Here is a 20523-nt window from a genome sequence, read left to right on the forward strand (position 1 = left end):
AAACCCACCAAGTAGATCCCACTCAACCCTCATGATCCGTCCCTTGATAACCACCTATAAGCCTGGGATCAATCTCATCCCAGTCCTTCAGCACCGGACGTCTCTTATTCCCAAAGGCGGTCAGACTCCTCCACAGAGGCTTCTGTATCAAATGTCCACCATGTGAAAACACAAAAGCCCCGTCACCATCCCACTTCAGCTGCCACGGCCCATTGGGAGCAAACATGAGGTACAAGTACTTGAGCGTCCGCGACATCCACTCGCCCTCCATCTTGTTGATCCACTGATTGTTATCAAAAACCAGGGCTCCTTTTAGATCAAGTCGGGTATTTACTGTCACGTCTTTTATCCCCACGAAGCCGTTTTCGACGCGACATGTAGAGTTGATGGTTAGAAACATGTCCCATGCGCGGTCTTGCCACTTTGTATCCCCCGTCATGCGGTATGCGTAGTACATTGTCTCAAAGAGTTCTGATTCGAGAGTGCTGGAGCGCTGCGTAGGCCAGAAACCCGTTTCGTTGGCGAATGCTTCCAAGTAAACCGGCGGGAGGGGGTTATCTTTTGTGCCGGGTGGGAGTTTATCGTCGACCCATTTGAACACGCGGGGGGGAAGACCTGAGGGCATGCTGTTGGCAACGGCCCAGCACGTCTCGGCGATTCTGAGGCCAAAGTCGATGTAGCGCTGCTTTTTAAGGGTGGCACCGCCTAGGAGGAACATGGCACCGGCAGAGCAGCTTGCTATCGTTCATGTCAGCTATATCAAATGAGGGGTGTCTCTGGGAGTTTCATACTCAGCTCTGCCCTGGGTATAGTCAGTTTGTCCTGGACGCCAGCCAAAAAGGTCAAATTCGGATGGTTCATGGGATGCGAGGTAAGATGCTTCATAAGTGGCTCGACCGACTCTACCCACAGGTCCCCCGTACGTTTATACCGTCTCGAGTCCATGTTGCGCAGCTTTATCATGCCGTAGTAAAAGGGTGCCGTGTTTTTCGTGTAGCCTCCCTGATTGCCAAAGAAACCCCCTTGCTTGGTGTTGACCATGTCCGGGAACAAACCTGGTATGACCTCGCCGTGCAGGATGTCTTGCCTGATGAGGGATTTGAATCCGTTGACAAAGTTCTTCCAGAGCTTCTTGAGGCCAGTCCGGTGGTGGATGCCGTCTAGCTCCACGCCCATTCCGCCGGCTGTTCCTAGGGTTGTCTCGAGACGTCCTGACCTCGTTACCACGGGCGTCAAGAGGACACCGCTGGCGGGAATTCTTGTTTTCGTGCCAAAGGCGACTTTCAAAGCCTCTGTAAGGATGACGGCCTGGTCCAATAGGGCGTTCAAGCTGGACTTTGTTGTGACATATTTTCGATAGGGGCCGTTGAGGAGGTCGTAAGCTGTATCAATGTAAGCGGATGTTGTGTTAGAAAACGAAGCTGCGGTAGACGAACCCGAGACCATTGAGCCAATAAGTCGAATAGTCGCCTCGTAGACGTTGACTTCTTCGGCGACCAGCTTGGTGACATAAAAAGTGGCGCTGCCAACGTACCACATGATGCGATCTACGATGGTCTTTTCACCCATGATGATGGCTGTGGTCAACGACTCGATGGCCGTACTACCAAATCCACTCCTATCAGAAAGGATCAGTATCAGCAGCAACATCATGGGTTGCGCTACTCACAAATCATTCTCAAATGTCTCACTCAACGGGTTCAAGGTATCCCTTGGAAAGGCGTAGGTGTAGTAGCCCATCCAAGAGTGTCGAAAGGCCTCGGCGATGGCCTCGGTTTTCTCAGGGTCGTCTCTGTACTGAGGCTCCTCCGACATCTGGACCGGGAGTTGGTAAGACAAATCATACTTGTAATTCCCCTCCTCGTAATTAGGGGCTTCGGGGAAGACGGCGCAGGTACAGTCCGCGAGGCCCAGAATCAGGGGGAGCACTCGAGGAAGCAGCATTTTGAACGCCTATTGATGGTGGATGGGTTAGTGAACATGAAGGGGAGAGAAGATCGAAAGTGCAAGGGGAAAAGCTCAAGACGGATGATAAGGACAGATTTTATTTCAAGGTTGTAAATGCAAAGTGTGTTTGATCATGGTCACGCTTCTCTTACAACCGCTGAGTACCATCTATTTTGAGTTGAGAAGCCTCGAGAAATCGGCCCTTTCCATCAGCCGGCCATGAATGGGAATACCCTCAATGATGCGAGCTTGACATGGGATCGTTACAGGAAGAATAATCATTAGATAAAGAGACGAGCTGGGTTCTCTTCTGAATTTATACATGATTAGGCAATATTATCTCGCTCGGCACTTGAAAAGATCATATACCCATCACTTGTTTGAGTCAAGCTGTAGTTCACCGTTTTCACACAAGTGTCACTTGATCCCTCCGACTGTACATCTTATGGTGTTTCGGAGCCAGTCCTGCCTTGTCGGGAACTGCCAGTTGTTTACCGTCTGTTATATAGAGGCCTAGGTCGCTTCAGCTTGCAACAAGTCTTGTGCAAGTACCCGCGTGAATCATGGTAAACTTTCGGGTCACGAAACAACGCGGCCAGTTGGTAGGGCTAAACCCTTCAAGACCTCGACCAGCAAGGTTTTGGCCTGCCCATCTGTGTTTGCAATGGCTGTTGAGAAAATGCACCATTTGGCTAAGTCTCCGTGACTTTGAAAAGACCATTCAGGGGCATTGCTTTGGAGGTTCCATACCCGTGATGACAGGCTGGGACATGATATGCCCACGACCAAGCCCTGTTATACCAGGCCGAAATGAGCAGCCTAGTGCGTCGTGGATGAAAATGTCGTTTGAGGCTACTGTCGTGTCCAAGTTTTAAAACGGACGAAAGAAGCTGCGTTATCAGCCGCTCTCCCGTAGCCTCGCCAATGCAGCAGCAACACCTCCATCAAGCTGGTCATCCTTATCTGCTTGACTCGCTCGCTTAGCCTCATCTGATTGAGCTGTCTTCTTAGACGCCTCAATAGCAGCCGCAAGCATCGCCTCCTCATCATCCTCATCATCTGTATTATCCATAAACTGAAACTGTTTCGCTGCTGGCTCCAGCGTGTCCTTTGCTGTTGACGGCCCGGCTGAAGGCATTTCCCGTAGTGGCACACGTGAAAGCGGAACAGCCTGGTCTAGTTTTGATAAGCGCTGTGTAGCTTTCGCACCCCTTTTAGCTGCCTTCTTGACTCTGAAGGGATCTCCGACTGCTGATGTCCATCTCTTGACCTTGATGCCGCCCCAGCCATTGAGCATGCCGAGCTGCTCGGCATCCGCGTTGACGGCGTTCTTCAGGCTTCCAAAATTGCTCACGAGAGCGACCGCATCCGACTTGTTCAGACTCCTCGGGACGGTGACGAATTCCACCAGCTTTTCGCCGTAGCTTGAGGGTTGTTGGCCACGAATGGCGCCAAAGCTGGCATTCTCGTAGCTCTTGTATAGTTCGAGGTAGCGTGCGGCCTCGGCGGCGGACCAGCACAGAATAAGGGTGACGTTGTTGACGAGAGATGTCTTGGAGAGCTCTTTTAGGTTGGCTTCGTGGTTTGGAATGTCGACCATGGTGAGGAGGACGCGGAGGTTGTATTTGCCTTGGAGGTTGCGGATTCGTGTGTAGATGTATTCGGGATGGAGGCGATGATATTTGAGACTGTCGCGCAACAATCTGTTAGCATATTCCTGGTCGCAAAGATTAAAATTCTCACCTTAGAAATAGAGCACAAGTCCCCAGCCCCAAGACAAAGTCAGCCGGGATATCGCTGTACTCCCATGGCATCGACCGAATGCTGGTCAAGACGGGATTCCCCCTTTGTCGCGGTGATACGAGAATGGTCGAACCGGACTGTTTCTGCGGCAGAGCCTGTGGTGTAGGCTGAACTACCTTTCCAGCACCTGAAGCGGATGGAGGCGCCTTGTCGAGGCGTTGCGGCGTTGGCTGCTGGATCTTGCTCGGCGTGGGTTGCTGGATGGGTCTGCGTGGGATGGGGGTTGGATCTGCAGCGGCCATGGCGGCCAGAAGCTCCTCGTCTGCTCCATAGTCATCATCCATGGCTACTGATCCTCTACAGTTTTTGCGACAAGGCTGATGAGCTGGTGGTGCCTTGTATTCGCGCTTGAGGTGGGTTGTTGATTCTACGACATTCACGGAGTTGAAGAGTCGAGGTTGAGCTAGAGTGGGGCGTCTAGGATGACCATTAAACAATGGACAAGGCATGTGTTACAAGATATTCAACCTAAACTACACTCGATATTATTCATAAATCATATCTGACCATCATCATAATCTATAGAAATCTTGTAAAACTACACAAGAAGCAGCATTGGCACTCAACTCGACTTCACTTCAGCACACGCAACCAACTGTTCACCAACACCTCTACGTCATGGCAAACGAGACATGGGTCAACAAACAAGGGGACCATGATAAGATCAAGGCGAACAAAAAACATCAGATCCAGACCCGCTCCAAGGCTTTCAAGCATCAAAGCGCGGCCCAAACCATGCAGGGTCACATTCATCTGCGGTTAAAGCCCTCATCTACATGGAACGACCATCGTTCTTTTTTTTTTTTTTGACATCGGATGCAGCCGATCTTTTTGAGACTGGATGATCACGATGGCCCTATTTTTATCCCTCACTTTTGCGTCTCATGGTTCGATGAATCGAAGGATGTGGCAGTGCCCAGCGTCCTCTACTCCACCGTGACAACACCATTGATCTCCAGGACAGGACGATACGATCGGCAGATGCGTGTAAATGTCAAATATCAAATTGCTCGAGAAAGAAATTCCCTCTAGGTATCTAAACTAGGTATCCAGTATCCAATCCGATCCGATCCCATATGCAGCCGTTTCCGTCCAGACCGCTTCATGTGTCCCCCGCCAGTTCCCAACCCATTGACCACACCCAAAACACAGAAACGCCAACCCCGTCTTTCCAAAATACGCCAAGCACGTTAATCCATCAAGGCACCGCATCACATGAGCCCATGTCTCAAGACCTAATCCACCTCCTCCTCTAGCCCTGCATACTCTTGCGGGTTCGGCAGTGTCCCGCCCGTCAGTGAGGAATGGATCGAGTACAGAGCAGCCAACCAACAGTCAAACATGGCCCCGACCTTCTCGCACCGTCCGTTTGGTGATTCGATTCTCGTGACCTGATCTCGGAGCCTCTCGTACGCTTCGATCATGACCCAGACCTGCAGCGCTGCCGTGTCGCGGCCATTGTGCTGAGGCCTGCCTGCGACAACGGAAGAGAGCTCCCTGGTGAGCAGATCGAGAGCGATCTGCAGGCTGACATTCTCCTGGAATGAGTGACCCGAGGGGGTTGCTGATCGGTACTGGGGAGTCTGGTCGGGAGAAGGCGGGGGAGAGAACGAGTAAGGCTTGAAGTAAATAGTATCCCCCTCAAATGCCGCCAGGTTGGTGTCTCGAGTGGCAGCAGATGGAGTCCGTAGCTTCGACTGGCGAAGGGGAGCTATCGGGGCAGGCGAGTTGGTGCGTGAAGATGACGGGCTTAATCTCCACGGATCGCTGCGAGGTACCTGAAGAGTATCGTGCGGCACTAGACCGGGCTCTTCAAAGTGATGCTCGAATGAGTGGTTGTCGAATGAAGAGTTCCCGAAGGAATGCTCGGAGTAGCCGTCCCTCGATTCAAGGAGCTCCCGATACTGATCAGCGATGAGGTCGACACTCGTTGTCTTTTCCGGCACATCCAATCCCTTCCGTGCCAGTGCGTGCTGCTCCAGTTGTCCAATCTTGAAGACGGGCGTCTTGGCTTGTCGTCGCATGGTAGATGTTGTTGAGGCTGATGATGCTGGTGAAGAAATCGACGAATTATCAAGCGAGGGCCGCCTCTCTGGGTCCTGGATTGTGAGGTGCGAAAACTCGGGGATCTGGCGTTGAGAGGAAGCCCGCGATACTCTCGGCTCTCTGAAGAATCCCCGCGGCTCGGGCGGCATTTCCGGCTCTGAGAACCATGGGTCAACCACGGTCTCGGGGCGGAGATAGTGATTCCACTTGGCATCGCTCAAGTCGGGAGCGCCGTTCGAAACACGGCGATGTGTTGGCGAGTACAAGGAACCGTCGAGGCTGTGGCCGGATTCTGTAGAGCCACGCTTCGACTTGAGTCTGGGATCCGATTTTTGAAGCTTGCGCCTCGGGGGCTTCAAGCTCTGGCTTCTGGTGAGAGTGTTCTCCATGGTTGCTGTTTATAATTCTAAAATCGCTGACAGTTCGGTTTCAACTATATCGCATTGGGTGTGAGGCGAGGTGATAGCAATGGATCGTAGTCGAGGAAGTCCTTGGTGGGTAAGAGTTGTTGTGTGTTGGTTGTGGCCGAGTGGATGAATCGACGTTGATCAAGTTGACGAGACACTCGGGTATTGCAGCCATGAGAATCAAACAGGAACTGAGGACCAAGGAGTTTATGACGGGAGGGAAAAAGCAAGGTGCAGCAAAAACAAGAACGGGTCGCTTGCGACTGTTATGTATCCATGCCGTACAGTGCAGGGCAGACAAGCCAGGGCACAGCAGGGCAGAGTGTTGAGTACTCGGTAATTGCAGAGCCCTTACCGCTTCCATCCTCCATCGAATGGGCCCGTCACCCGAGAAGCGGGCACCAGCTGGATAGTGGCTTTGGCCTGCAGGGAGAGGCGCGTCGGTGCCGTGGGAAGCCCAATCGACGCAACCACGAGGAGGACGAAATACCCACGTCATGGGTCAAGGGCTACGAGAGCCCCAGTGGTTTTCCACCATCTTGGTGGCTGGAGAAGCGTTGATGGACAGGGATGCTTCGCCAAGTTGCAACTTTCAAGACCTAGCAAAGACCGGGGTGCCCAGGTGCGCTCTGCCCGATCGAGTACTAGATCGGCGGTGCTGAACTTGATGTTGGTCTGTTGAGAAAATCAAGAATCAATCAAGAATCAGCGGGTAACGCGACGCTCAAGTCCGGGTAAGAGTCAGAGCCTGAGCATCACGAAATGCGGCGAGGGATGGTCCTTGTTCCAGAATCTGATGAAAAGGCACAGAATGACACCCTGCCTTGGCGGTGAGGACTAGTCCATCAGTCCGAGGCCGATGCACTCTAGCCCTTCCACACTAAAGAATCTTTAGTTTCCTGATTGATCCCTCCTCGGCCTGGCCAGGCTCTTTTTTTTCCTGCGCGTCGCGTGGGTGGACGTGTCTGTCCTCGAGTTGGGTTGGCTGATGTCATGTGCAACAGCGGGACCTGGGAGGACCCTTGAGATGAACAGTTAAAAAGCAAGCAAGCAGCCCACCAAACGTCACCCACCCTCAGCCGACGTGTCCGCGAGGCGAGGGAAGGGGATCCATTCCTTTCCTTCCATCGTCTTTTTTGGAGGTTTGACGCGTCGGTGTTGGCCGGCCTCTGGTGTGGTCAGGTCTTTTGTGTGGTCTCTGATGAGGAGGCGTCCATGTCGAGGTTGAGTTGGAGGGTTAGATTTCAGGTCCCGATCAAAGCTTTTATCGGCACGTGCATTCTTTGACGTCTTGGTTTCTTCAACGCTTTATGGTCAATAAATAAACAACTGTTACAGTAATAAAATCATGAAAAAGCAATGTTTAGATCAATTCCCTGCTGAGAAACCTTGGCCATGTTACTGGTCGACGGACGAAAGCCACTGACTGATACCTCGGTTCGAGAACGACGCAGCTACAGTGCTGATTTACTGTGTGAGGGTCTTCCTCAACACTGTCCTGCCCCTCCTCAGGGCCATGAAATGAGGGGCAACTCCTCCCAATTCTTGGTGGGGTTACAGTCCCATCCATCAAATGCACAAGACGGCAACAGACGGGTTCTCGACGCAACCACATACTTCAAACTCAGCCTTGCCATTGATCCAATCACTTTTCCGAACCTGGGCTCTCTGGATATCCGATTGCGGATCTAACTCCTCCCGCGGGGGGAACGTGATGCTACCAAACGGGGACAGCATCTATGCGCGGGGGCGGCGGGACAGCTGCGGGGGTTTGAGGCGTTGCACCGTCATCTCACGATACTTGCACCGTCTAGTCATTGCGCCCAATTAACACAGTCCTCAGTCATTTCACAAGTTCCTTTTGCTACAACACTAACATTATCCCCCAAAGCCACCCCCAACCCCGGCATCTCAGTGCCGCTCTCCAAGCCTCACCAGCCAACCCTGAGGTCTTGTGCCTCTCCGAACAGCGAGAGCTTGCCGTTAACCGCCCCATCTCTACTCATGACAGACTGATCTTAGCAGCTCATCCCATGGGGGTTCAATGGGCGGAAACTGATTTATCCATCAATCAGAGGTCATAAAACACTCCGTCATGGCATCTTGCTGCTGCCCTTCCCCACATGTCGACGATGCGCCGTCTCATGAGCTCTGGGGATGAAGACCGAGGGGAGGGTATAAAGCATGACGCGCCCAGCTTTGGGGTCTACCTGGATCAATTGAACATATTATCGTCCCTCACCTCTCATCGCGACTATTCCATTGTGATACTTGGTCCAACATCTTGCTGCAGCAGCTCTGACAACAGTTCAACCCCTCCCCCGCGTTCGGAGCTCACCCCACCTTAGCTCATGCTTCGTCACTGAGCTTCACCTCGACCTCTTTACCTTTGTAACAACTACAACTACGACTCGATAGAATAGCAATCATGGCTGAGATCACTATTACCGGCTGGAGGACCCGCGATGTTCGGTTTCCCACGTCCCTCGACGGAACTGGCTCAGATGCCATGAACGCCGCTGGCAACTACTCATCCGCCTACTGCATTCTCGAGACCGACTCAAAATACACCGGTCACGGAATGGTCAGTAACTGATACAGCCTCAGTCATAGGTGGCATAGCTGACTCCCACAGACCTTCACCATCGGCCGCGGAAACGACATAATCTGCGCAGCCATCAACCACGTCGCCGAGCGCCTCAAGGGCAAGACCCTCTCCTCCCTCGTGTTAGACTGGGGCAAGACATGGCGCTACCTCGTCAACGACAGCCAGCTTCGATGGATCGGACCCGAGAAGGGTGTCATCCACCTCGCCCTCGGTGCCGTCGTCAACGCTGTCTGGGATCTGTGGGCCAAGACCCTCAACAAGCCCGTCTGGCGCATCGTCGCCGACATGAGCCCCGAGGAGTTTGTCAGCTGCATCGACTTCCGCTACATCACCGATGCCATCACCCCTGAGGAGGCCGTGGCGATGCTTAAGGAGCAGGAAGCCACCAAGCCTCAGCGTCTGGAGGATGCGCTCAACAGCAGAGCTGTCCCTGCCTACACGACGAGTGCTGGCTGGCTTGGCTATGGTGAGGACAAGATGAAGTCCCTGCTTCAGGAGACTCTCAACGCCGGATACCGCCACTTCAAGGTCAAGGTCGGTGGTGACATTGAGCGAGACCGCAAGCGTCTGGGTATTGCTCGCGAGGTTATTGGTTATGACAAGGGCAACGTGCTCATGACCGATGCCAACCAGGTGTGGTCTGTCCCTGAGGCTATCGACTACATGAAGCAGCTCGCCGACTTTAAGCCTTGGTTCATCGAGGAGCCTACCTCACCTGATGATGTCCTCGGCCACAAGGCTGTGCGAGACGCCCTTAAGCCTTATGGCATTGGTGTTGCTACGGGAGAGATGTGCCAGAACCGTGTCATCTTCAAGCAGCTTCTCCAGACTGGTGCCATCGACGTGTGCCAGATCGACGCCTGCCGCATGGGCGGTGTCAACGAGGTGTTGGCTGTGCTCCTCATGGCCAAGAAGTTCGGAGTGCCCATCGTGCCACACTCTGGTGGTGTCGGTCTCCCCGAGTACACTCAGCACCTGAGCACCATCGACTACGTCGTCGTCTCTGGCAAGCTGTCGGTTCTCGAGTACGTGGACCACCTTCACGAGCACTTCCTGCACCCTTCGGTGATCAAGGATGGATACTACACCACCCCCACGGAGCCGGGTTACAGTGTCGAGATGAAGCCTGAGAGCATGGATCGGTACCTCTACCCCGGTGAGAAGGGTGTGAGTTGGTGGACTTCCGAGGAGGCTAGAGTTATCCTCGATGGTGAGAAGATTTAAATGTGGATGAAAAATGCGGGATGCCGCTCGTGATTTAGAATACTCCACGGAGAAAATTATATGATGTTATGAGTTATTAAATCTTCCTACTTTTTAAATGTCTCTGGAAATATTTGGATATTTACAACCCCAAGTGATTGTCAAGAAACTGGACTATATCTCGCAACATGTCGGAGTTGTACCAGTGAGCCAGGTCTGGGTAGGTACTGAACTCAACAAATACTCCCGTTCGCTCCAGAAGCTCCGCAGCTCGCTGCCCATGCTTGTACTCGACATCTTCATCCTTTTGACCATGGCCTATGAATACAGGGGTAGACAAGAAGGGATGTGATGTTGCTGGTGGTGCAGAATCAAGCTCAGCCTCTTGTCGTAGCTCGCCAATGGCACGCTGTAACGGTGTTGTCTCTTCTTCCTCGGTGTCTCTTTCAAACATGTCATCTGCCGATTCCTCAGACTTGGTGTCTTCATCCAATATATCCATCATAGCATCAGCCAATGGCATAAAGCCGCTCATAACCACAACGGCACCCAACGGGGCTCCCTCCCAGAGCAACGAACTTACCAAGGTCATGGCACCGCCTTGGCTAAACCCCATTAACGCGACTTTTCGAGAGTCGCCCCCTAGCTTCTCGATCTCATCTCTTAGTATCCCGTGGATATGCTCCACACTGGGACGCATTTCACCACGTGTCTCAGGCTCCCAATCGCCGGTGCCCTCGTACCACTGATGGATGAGAGACCGGCGGTACTTTGTCGCCCGGGCTAGTGGTGCTGTGGGGAAGATGAGGCGGGCGTGGGAGAGGGATTCTCGGAGGGTGGTTGATGGCTCTGCAGATATGGAAGAGAGGAGGGGACCATGGAACTTTTGGGCGTTGAAGCCTCGGCCGTGGAGGATGACAATTGTGAGGGCGTGGGATGAGAGAGGAGGAAAGGTTAGGGGAGGAGGGAATTGGCCTGGTTGAAGGCGTGAGGGGTTGGTTTGTGGTGTGTCCATGCTCGATGACATGGTTGATGAACGTGATATGGGCCAAAGTGAAGCCTCTGGTGATACATTAGCATACATTCTCGATCTAATTGCGCAACCGTCTGTAAGAAGAGTGAGAACCATACACTTTATCGCGCCCTGTTAAGATTTCTGCCACGGATTGATGCCTGCTCGTAAAATTTGTATCTTGAAGTAATCAAGGTTGAAGGTTTGTATGAGCCAAGTTGGGTGATGAGAGGTCTAGCGCTCATAGGTCAGCACCTCGAATCTACGACCAGAGGACTAACACTGCAAAACCACGACATATAAAAAAAATTTGTTGCATAAGAAAACACCAAGCACGCATATACAGCTACAATTGCAATTTATTACAAATTTCTCTCCCTACCTAGGTATATATAGATTATTCATGGTTGACCAGCCACTACCGAGACAAACCATCATCTCACCAACGTGTCAAAAACCCCACGTAAACCCTCCAACCTCATCACCACCACCAAAAAGATGAACATCCTCAACCATACCACGCACCCAATCCTAACCCTAACAGCCGCCTTCACAGGCTGGAAGACCCTCCTCCTCTCGATAGCAATCGGCGCATCCATCGGCCCAGACTACGACACGTCGACGTCGTTGTTTTTCGAGGCTGTGCACGGAGACGACGCACCTGGACACGCTTCCCTCGCTGCGAGGCTGACGAGGTGGGATGCATTGTATTTTATGCATGATGCGCACGTTGGAAAGGTTTTTGAGCAGGAGTGGGCTTTTGGTGTTGGGTTGCCTGTTGTTGTGCGCGGTGTGAGGCATCTTTTGGGTGTTGATGCTTTGGAGGCTACCGTTGCTGTCGTCGTTTCTCACGTCTCGCATCTCATTGCCGTGTTGGCGTTGTATCAACTCACTGTTGTACTCTTTGGAAACCGGAGACTTGCGTTTCTGGCGGCCGCTGTGCACATCTTCTCACCAGCGGGACTGTTCTTGTCCGCTCCATACGCCGAGGGCACGTTTTCGTGCCTTTCGTTTATTGGAAACCTTCTCTTTGCCATCAGCTTCAAGAATGGCCCAGACTCTCTTCAACGAAACGCCGCTGTTGTGGGAGCAGGTTTGGCATACGGCATCTCCGCAACCTTTCGGAGCAACGGGCTCTTTGGCGGCATCCTTTTTGCCGTTGAGGCTATCAAGAACCTTCTGGCACTTACCAACGGCTTCACCATCTCCAAGGTTTTGAGGCTTGTTGCCCCTGTGATTGGAGGTCTGCTTGTCGCTGTTGGGTTTGTTGCACCGCAGGTGATTGCGTGGATGAGATATTGTAATGTGGAAGGGGAGCTGCGACCTTGGTGTGTGCGTCTCATGCCGAGCATTTACACCTTTGTCCAAGAAGAATACTGGTAAGGTTTCTCATACCCTAAATTCTGTATAGTTTTCTAACCGTTGGGCAGGGACGTCGGCTTCCTCAAGTACTGGACCCCCAACCAGATCCCCCTCTTCCTCCTCGCAGCCCCAATGCTCACGCTGCTAATAAAGTCTGGCACTGAGTTAATGGGCGAGTCAAACCTAAGCCTCAGGGCTACAGACTCGCAGGGCCGAGTTCTGGTTCGCACACTGGCGGGCATGCAGACTCTACTCGCCGTCTTAGCCATCACCAACTACCACGTCCAGATCATCAGCCGGCTATCTTCTGGCTACCCAGCATGGTACTGGTGGGTAGCCTCATGCCTTATGGATGAGAAGAGATCAAGCCTGGGCTACGGCATCGTCGTCTTCATCACCATGTACGCAGCGATCCAGGGGGGGTTGTTTGCGTCGTTTCTACCTCCAGCTTAGATCATGTGCACACAAACGAGGATTCTACCTATTATCTCTGTTTAGTCTTTTCTATTCAAGCTATTGTAATTTTCAATTTCTATTGGGGTAAAGTTGCACTGTGTTGGCAGTGACGGTCGCTGCCTGGGTCCCAAACTGGTAAATTTGAGTTGAATATGAGGCTATGAATCACGGTCAAAAAAGGTACAATCAGATTAAACCTCACTTTCCCTTCGGTTTGTTCACAATAGCAACCCCAACAGGACAATAAGGTATTGTTTAGTTATTCATTCTCCTTCATCCATATAAACCCGCTTTCTCTCTCGTCTTCCTCCCTTCTTCTCTTCCCCTCGACATCATCGTCTCATCTACACGAGAACAACAACTAAGACACAGTCTTGAGCTTCTTGCTACTGTTTCCACTCATAATTCAACTTATCGAATCTTCAAAGTCTCTCGTCTTCGGTTTCTCGACCATTTTTCTCCTCCTCATCCAAACAAACAACCATGTCGACCGAAGGGGCATCCAAGACCAGCACTGCCCAGCCGCTACAGGAGCAACAGCAACAACAACGACAACAGAACCAGAATGCAGACTCGACATTCGGGTCTGACGAAGAGATCTTGACCAGACTCAAGAATCTCGGACTCGAGGACCAAATTTCCTTGACCCTCCTGGCCAAGTTCAAGGAGCTAAGGCTCCAAGACCGTCTCTACTTCGCACCTCCTGTAAGACCTCCTCCACCAACTCAACGCCGCATACTAACAACAAGACAGCCTACTGCCCACTCCACCGTCGAAGAGAGGGCAAAGGCTTGGAGCGCCGAGTACTGCGGGTACTGGAGTCCCAGCTGGGACGACAGTATCCATCCGTACGCTCGGCCCCTGCCGTCCACCATCCCTCCTGGGACAGAGTGTCCCAGCCAACGACCTACCAATTCCTCTATCTGGGGAATGGGACGCCCATCATGACCGGTATGGCTCGACAATGAGAGCCAAAGATTGCGAATGGAAGGGGTAGATCACTAAATGACAGGATGGGACGATACCATTAGCATAAAAGCAGGCATAGGCATAGGGATTAGGGAGTTCTGGTTGTTACTTAATGCTTTTTCAAATCAGACATGATTCTTTTCTGGTCTTTTACATATTCTCCAAGCGACTCGAATCCCTAGTTGACCAGCGAACTTGACACTTGAATTTGCCTGCTGATGCGACAAACACGAAGCCATCCGCCGCCAGCTATATCAAACTGAGGGGGTTGACATACTCGGTGTTGGTGTATCGAGCTCAAGAACGACGCGCTCAAGAACGATGATCTCATTAAGCAAATGGAAGAGCACTGGGAGCACTGCGAGGACATGAGTTGTCGAACCTGCGTCAGGTCCCTCTCTTCACTCCATTCATTGGTTTCTATTCCACCAGCGAAGCGTCGAGTAATCACCCCCGTCAGTGGGAGCAGGCCACCTCCAACAACAGCAGCACTGCCATCTTCAGTAGTTCGTCGGTCAGGATCAACCGTGGGGTCTCCCTGGAGATCAGTCATCATCTTCTCTCTCCGGAATCACTGAAACATCTTGGCCATCATGCCGAGATTGACTTTCTACTGGCGCTCACAGGACCACAACTCCAACGCTAGCGTTAATATAGTTTCAGCCGAAGAACAATTGCCTCGCTCAACTCTATGTTCCATCTCTTCCTTCGACTTCCGTAACTGTTACGTGGTCGTCTGGGCAGTCTTTTTCGCAGTCTGCTAGAGCGACTTGGAGTCCTTTGAACTAATCCGCTAAAAGTCGCCCATGTTCAGGATCACGATGCTCGTTCGTGACTTTCTCCTAAGTTGCAGAGCCGCAGAGGGTGGTGGCTTAGACGGAGTACTAACCGGGCAACTTTAAAGCTTTGTTTGCTCATATCTCAACATCGCTCCTTAAACAACCATATCACAGCCCAACACCGAGAAGCTCAGTATCAAAACACCCTGATATTCGCTATCAAAGAAAATTACGAAGCTTATCGCTTCTTTCGCTGTCTAATATCGAAGAAAAAAGTCCCATCTCCCAACCAAAGCGCCATACTTGAAGCCATACTTGAAACCATACTAACTCATCATCTCCGACACACATCATTGCCACGCCAGTCTGTCCCGTCATGTCGTAAACACAAAACTTTGGCTTGAAGATGCAGCTCCTTCGATCTTGTTGGTGGAAGCTTCGCCCTCGGTATGAATGCCCACAGGCTTTGTCTCTTGAGGCTCAACACCAGCTTGGAGGCCCATTACCAACGCGGTCAAATTTCGACTCCGCGCATGTGAGAGCAGCTCCGAGTCTGACTTGCTCCTGGTGAGGAGCCTAGGTTTGAGCACCAGAGCATGATGTTCAACCAGGGCTCTGTGATAGTCTTGCAGAGTTACCTGGGGCCCTAGCCTTCTCTTCTCAGAGCCGATGCCGTCTAGGCCTTCGAATATTCCTTGAGGCGGGTTGAGCCGTTGATTCACAAAGGGCTCCAAGTAGCCATCCAGGCTCTTGCTCATTTCGCGGGGTGGAAGTAGTGAAATCGTGTTCATTGTGTCGTAGTTTCGCGCATTACTCTTCGATCCAGAAGGCTCCAGCAAAGGAGTCTCCTCTGTAACGACCGGTTGTGGTGTGACCCTCGCTGACACTGTTGATGCTTCCGCCTGGTGTCTTCTTCCCTCCCTGTTATCTTCATTTTCTCCTGATTCTTCTTCCAATATCGTGGATAATGCGCTGTTTGAATTTGAACCCTCTTCCTTATCACGGGCCGGCCTTCTTGCTCCCCCAGGTGCGTACAACCTGAGTACAGACCATCGCCAGTAGTTCTAATACTCATCATCTGAGTCACTATTGTCGTTAATCCTAATAGCTCGCCACCTTCTATCGGTCAAGTCTTGGGCTGCCGTTCCCTCGCTTTCAGGGTCGACGTATCCCTTACCACCAGCGATACTGAGTGCGACTGGAAGGAAGACCAAAGCGTGAAGAGCAGCGAAGACGACGAGAGCAAGCCAGACTCGGAAGTAGTAGATCTCAAAGATCTTTGATCGGGTAAAGGCAAGAACACACACACCCAGGAGTTTGGTGACAGTGATGCCGGAGAAGACAGAGCCACCAACGTTAACAAGGGCCGTCCAGGCTCGGGCGTCACGACCGCGGAAAGAATTACTATTGCCCTCCATCACCGTTCGTGAAGGGAACATGAATGCCCTCGCAATGTGCGCGCAGAACTCAACTGAGATACCAACGCAGATGATGAGGTTCACCAGTGAAACAGCATTGAGAGACACGCCGAACACAGACATGGCGCCCATGATGTCCACAACACTCATCACGACTGTGAGAGAGACCACCAGTGCCGTGAGCAGCGAACCCAGGAGCACAGATGCGACGACAAAGATAATGCCGACGGCAGCACACAGGAGACCCGCTGTCAAGGACACAATGCTGAGGTACTGGTCGAAGAAGATGTAAAAGACGCTGTACGGGAATACGTCGGCGCCAGTTCTCTCTCCAATCTCTGAAGCGATGCGGCGTGCCGAAGTGTAGGCACTAATAAAGTCATCCTGGCTTCTCAGAGGGGTGTGAGCCGTTCTGAAGTGGCTGGCCGTCACCGCTCCCGCCTCGTTAATGACCACAGCCTGGCCGTATGGTGCTTGTCCAGCAAGTGGGCAGTCGTCGTTGGTCGGGCTCGACAAGAATTTCTTGAGATAATGAACAAACTCTTCATCTTCGGGCATTCCATAAAGCGTGGTGTTCCATGCTGGCTTGCGATCAGCGAAGCATGTCTGACCATGCTCCACGCAGCACTTCTCGTACATTGGGTTAAGCCAACGGAAGAAGTCATCGATCCAGCTCGCAGTTGGCGCAGAGATGTAAGAAATGTCAGATCTCTGTCGCTCAAGCTCAAGGGTGTTGGTGAGGGAGAGGTCCTGGCAGGTGGTGAACCTCGAGCAGACCTCTTGTTGCTGCTCACGCTTGGTGATGTCCACTCCACGCGTCACAAAGTACACAGGAGGGCCTGTCTCAAGGTAGTCATACAGGTCGTTGAAATAGGGGATCAGGTAAGAACCGTCAGGAATGGCGACTCGCTGGTCAAGACCAAGCTGGATCTGCGGCAAAAGAGCGAGTCCAGCCGCGAACAGACCAAGGAAGATGGTGACAACAACAACCTTGACCTTCTTTCCGAGCAGTCGAGGGGCATATGTGTTCTTGATGAAGACCTGGAGCAAACTCTCTTCGGCCATATCAGAACCACGGCTAGCCCCTTGCGCGAAGCCGTTGCCGCCATTGAGATGGATCCTAGCCTTAGTGATCTGCCAGCATGGCCACAGCTCGCATCGGTGGTCCTCAACCCGCATCTGGTTAAGTGACAGGAACGAGACAAACATGGTCATCTGAAGCAGAGCGTTGACCAAAACTGCGCCAGCAGCGTATGCGGCAAAGTTTCTGACCGCCGGCATGCCCACGGCTGTTCCAAGCGCGAAGGCTACTGTTTCGGTGAGAGCAGAGAACAGAATAGAAGGACCCATGCGACCAAGAGCTCTGGCGACTCGTTCCTCGACCATCTGATCAGGGCAGCTGACGTTGACTCTCTCGAGCTCATGAACAATCAGGAAGATATTGTCAACACCCACAGCAAGGACGATGAACGGAATGACCTCAACGATAATGAGGGTCGCCTTGAGACCAACCCACGAAAAGAATCCAATAGACGCTGCAATCGACATGAGGACAATGATAATGCCAACAAGACCAAGAGTGATCTTGGACTCGACCAGGAGGACCGCGGGGTTTCTGAAGACGTGCTTGAGAGGAGTGCCCAGCGCCATGCAAGCGTAGACAAACATGACAATGTAACTGATGACGACGATCTTGGCGTCTGTGTTGGTTGACTTGTTAAGCTCCTGTTCCAAGCTGATCTCGGTGTTGAAGGACAGACGAAGGCCTCGCTCTTTGGCCTCCTCCTGAACTTCAAGAAGTCGGTCACGCAGGGCATTCTCCCAGTCCACGGCGCGTGCGAGAGCATCGGTTCCTTCTTGGGCGTTGTTGACCACCCAAGTAACGGTGATGGCTTTGGCTTCCAACACGTCATCATCGTAACCGCCAAAGATCATGTTGGGTTCGATGGGTTGGCCAAACTCTGGTCGACAGTCCACGGGAGTCTTGGCGCACGATCGAAGATCCTCCTCCCAGTGCTTCTGGTCAAATCCACCCTTGGAGTACCAGTAGGCCGTAGGAGATTGAACAACGCAGGCATTGCCAGTGGGCTTGTAGCACAGGTCCTTCAGGAACTTGCCATATGTAGGGCTTTCGAGCTTCTCAATGCTCTTTTCAACATCCATCCACCACTTGAGAGTCTCATAGCTGAGAACGGGGCCAGGTCCGGAGGGGTTGGTATCGTTGACCAGGAACACCTTTTCGGCCCGGTAAAAGGGGCCAAAGTTGGAGTCGAAGTAGGCCTTCTCCTGAGCGGCAGCAGAAGATGGGCTGACCCAGAGTCGAGCAGGCTCCCTCTCAAGATCGAAGCGGAACAACCCAGCACTAAGGATGGCCACGACGAGCAGGCTCAGTCCAATACTGAGGCCTGGGAAGCGAGCCGCAGCGTGACCAAGCTGGTAAAATGCCTTGTCGCATTTGTCGTTAACCCAATACCGCTTGGTCGGACGGTCGCGCATAGCTTCCGTCTGAACCGGACCGCCCTCATCCTCGTCATCGCTATGCGAAGATTCATGCAACAGACGCGTCCTCTCAACTTGCCGTTGCGCATACCTCTTCCAGGCGACATGACCAAAGATCGACGCAAGTAGAGCAAACAAAAGGACGCTGTAGATAAAGATGGATGCGAATGATAGACAAGGCAGGAGGCCCACATGACAAGACTTGGAGTCCTTAACAGCTGGGAGCTCTGGACACACCTCGGGGCAGTCAACGCAGACGCAGCGATAGGCGGGGTCTTCGTCGTTGCACTTCTTTGGCTTCATATCCAAGGGGTGCATTTCCGGGTCGCTATACTCTGTGGGATAGTTGATCTGGAAGGGAGAGCCGACAAAAGGCTTCTTGTCACCAAGGAACTTGAGCATCTGGGTATAGTTCTTGGCACCGCCGCCAATCAGGTCCATGGCCCTGCTGTTGGCGCCGCCAAACTTGACTTCCTTGCAGCTGTCATAGAAGCCAGAGCCATATTCCTCGGACACGAGCTGGTCGAGCTCCGTCACGAGGTGCTTGCCGTTCTTTTCGGCCGAGTCGGTGACATTGATGAACAATGATTGATCGGGAGAGCAGGTAAAGGTACAGAATAGGTTAAAGAAGTTTTCTTTGCACGCGGGACAGGATCCGACGATGGTGGCTGGTGTGCCGAGTTCGGACTTGAGTGATTGGACCTAAGTGCGACGTTAGCATGACGACTCAGTATCGAGATGAGGTTGTGCTCACTTGTTCCAGGCTACAGCACACGGGTCCAGTCCTCCATTTTTCGCCACAAAGCTCGACAAGCTCATTGCGAAGCTCTTCTTCGGGGTCTTGAGCTACGTCGTTGTCGACGCATGGGAGCTCTTTGCCAAAGAGGCTCTGCTTGCCGCAATGGCCGCGGAACGCGCAACGTCCAGCTTCGTGTTTCGGAGTATATGGCTCAGCGAGGCCCAGCCCAACCAAAAGGCCAGCCACAGCTCCGAGCTGTGGGAGGATGCGCTGATGCATCTCGAGATGACGGGGCCGCACGCGGCGGTGACCGAGCGGAAGATGGGGTCGGTCGGCCTGGTCGGTCGCGATCGGGTATCGATGTGGATATCTCTTGATCGACTAGATGATGCAACGAGAGTGCGATAACAGGGTATAAGATGCTGTAGAAGCAATCGTAGGCATGCGGTTGAAGAAGTAAGAAGTGAAAGAAGAGGTCGGTCTAAACAAGCACCGAATACGACGCGCCGAGCGGAGAGACAAAGCTAAATGACGGTAATAAACGTAAGGTATGGTGATGTCGTCGTAACGACTCAGGCGGCGGCGGGAGCTCGGAGGACGGTTACGGTACCTACCTCCAGTAACAAGCTTGGCGACGGGCGTTCCAGGTCACCTGCGTCATTGGTTCCTGGGGCAGGAGCGGCCCGTGATTCGCCAGATGAGGCATGACTCGGTGGCTGATGCACTCAAAAGGCTGGGGTTGCTGGGGATCGCGTGAGCCTTCCGTCATGAATCATCAAATGAAGAGTGAGAGCTGCCTACCTGGGTAATTAGTTAACGTTACCCTATTGAATCGCCAAGGTATGATATTGGGAGTCGGTGTGAAAAGAGCTTCCATTATTGTTCATTTGGCAACTATAACTATACAATTTGGTTAAGCTTTCAGATTGTTGGGTGGCTTCTCCAACCATCTCCCGCCCTGGATAGCCTCTAATGTAGCATGAGCGCCCAAATTAACGTTAGACATTCGTCTATGCGTGGCTTTCGAATGACAAGCCTTCAGATTGATTCACGCATAGACGTTGAGAGCAAGACACAAGTTTTTCACAATAAAGCTTTAATAATTCACGCTCTGCTTTCTACTCTTCTGCTCATATCACCAAGCTTAGGCTAGCAGCACAGTAAAAGCGCGCGTTCCTTAAGCATGTCTCAGACCTCACGGCCTATTCTAGCCAAGTGCATCTGCTTGGGGATCATGATTTCTAACAATCAGCTATTGTGAGCATACAAGTATCT

The 20523-nt window shown here is 52.3% G+C and overlaps 8 protein-coding genes across 8 annotated transcripts; 3 read left to right on the top strand and 5 right to left on the bottom strand.

Annotated features, from left to right (window-relative positions):
* Positions 1–22: 22 nt before the first annotated feature.
* On the bottom strand, positions 23–1815 carry NECHADRAFT_34170 (uncharacterized protein; the record flags this gene model as incomplete). The annotated part of the gene is made up of 5 exons (XM_003046765.1): positions 23–259; positions 302–738; positions 792–1382; positions 1437–1618; positions 1670–1815. 5 exons carry the CDS (start codon positions 1813–1815, stop codon positions 23–25), a joined length of 1593 nt encoding a protein of 530 aa, XP_003046811.1.
* Positions 1816–2845: 1030 nt separating this feature from the next.
* NECHADRAFT_33938 (uncharacterized protein) lies at positions 2846–3992 on the bottom strand (the record flags this gene model as incomplete). Its single annotated transcript, XM_003046766.1, has 3 exons — positions 2846–2998; positions 3116–3635; positions 3691–3992. The coding sequence occupies 3 exons, from the start codon at positions 3990–3992 to the stop codon at positions 2846–2848; spliced, it is 975 nt and encodes a 324-aa protein (XP_003046812.1).
* Positions 3993–4733: 741 nt separating this feature from the next.
* Positions 4734–6424, bottom strand: NECHADRAFT_66834 (uncharacterized protein). The gene has a single exon (XM_003046767.1). It carries the CDS (start codon positions 6183–6185, stop codon positions 4986–4988), a length of 1200 nt encoding a protein of 399 aa, XP_003046813.1. The 5' UTR covers positions 6186–6424; the 3' UTR covers positions 4734–4985.
* A 2176-nt stretch (positions 6425–8600) lies between these two features.
* Positions 8601–10113, top strand: NECHADRAFT_66837 (uncharacterized protein). Its single transcript, XM_003046185.1, has 2 exons — positions 8601–8787; positions 8839–10113. The coding sequence occupies exons 1-2, from the start codon at positions 8632–8634 to the stop codon at positions 10033–10035; spliced, it is 1353 nt and encodes a 450-aa protein (XP_003046231.1). The 5' UTR covers positions 8601–8631; the 3' UTR covers positions 10036–10113.
* Positions 10114–10156: 43 nt separating this feature from the next.
* On the bottom strand, positions 10157–11041 carry NECHADRAFT_76865 (uncharacterized protein; the record flags this gene model as incomplete). The annotated part of the gene is made up of 1 exon (XM_003046768.1): positions 10157–11041. The coding sequence occupies one exon, from the start codon at positions 11039–11041 to the stop codon at positions 10157–10159; it is 885 nt and encodes a 294-aa protein (XP_003046814.1).
* A 483-nt stretch (positions 11042–11524) lies between these two features.
* Positions 11525–12841, top strand: NECHADRAFT_33109 (uncharacterized protein; the record flags this gene model as incomplete). Its single annotated transcript, XM_003046186.1, has 2 exons — positions 11525–12405; positions 12457–12841. The coding sequence occupies 2 exons, from the start codon at positions 11525–11527 to the stop codon at positions 12839–12841; spliced, it is 1266 nt and encodes a 421-aa protein (XP_003046232.1).
* Positions 12842–13327: 486 nt separating this feature from the next.
* NECHADRAFT_76867 (uncharacterized protein) lies at positions 13328–13792 on the top strand (the record flags this gene model as incomplete). Its single annotated transcript, XM_003046187.1, has 2 exons — positions 13328–13549; positions 13598–13792. The coding sequence occupies 2 exons, from the start codon at positions 13328–13330 to the stop codon at positions 13790–13792; spliced, it is 417 nt and encodes a 138-aa protein (XP_003046233.1).
* Positions 13793–15426: 1634 nt separating this feature from the next.
* Positions 15427–19557, bottom strand: NhNCR1 (uncharacterized protein). Its single transcript, XM_003046769.1, has 2 exons — positions 19264–19557; positions 15427–19211 (listed from the first exon to the last, which is right to left on the bottom strand). The coding sequence occupies exons 1-2, from the start codon at positions 19525–19527 to the stop codon at positions 15657–15659; spliced, it is 3819 nt and encodes a 1272-aa protein (XP_003046815.1). The 5' UTR covers positions 19528–19557; the 3' UTR covers positions 15427–15656.
* Between the last annotated feature and the right edge of the window lie 966 nt (positions 19558–20523).

Source organism: Fusarium vanettenii (genome assembly GCF_000151355.1).
Source record: "Fusarium vanettenii 77-13-4 chromosome 2 genomic scaffold NECHAsca_18_chr2_1_0, whole genome shotgun sequence".
NCBI classification, from domain to species: Eukaryota; Fungi; Ascomycota; class Sordariomycetes; order Hypocreales; family Nectriaceae; genus Fusarium; species Fusarium vanettenii.

Bases quoted from the DNA above. Each gene is read 5' to 3' on its own strand.
- NECHADRAFT_66837 (XM_003046185.1), top strand. From the start codon at position 8,632: ATGGCTGAGATCACTATTACCGGCTGGAGGACCCGCGATGTTCGGTTT. The intron at 8,788-8,838 runs GTCAGTAACTGA...TGACTCCCACAG, and splicing joins AATACACCGGTCACGGAATG to ACCTTCACCATCGGCCGCGG.
- NECHADRAFT_66834 (XM_003046767.1), bottom strand. From the start codon at position 6,185: ATGGAGAACACTCTCACCAGAAGCCAGAGCTTGAAGCCCCCGAGGCGC.
- NhNCR1 (XM_003046769.1), bottom strand. From the start codon at position 19,527: ATGCATCAGCGCATCCTCCCACAGCTCGGAGCTGTGGCTGGCCTTTTG. The intron at 19,212-19,263 runs GTGAGCACAACC...CGTCGCACTTAG, and splicing joins TGTGCTGTAGCCTGGAACAA to GTCCAATCACTCAAGTCCGA.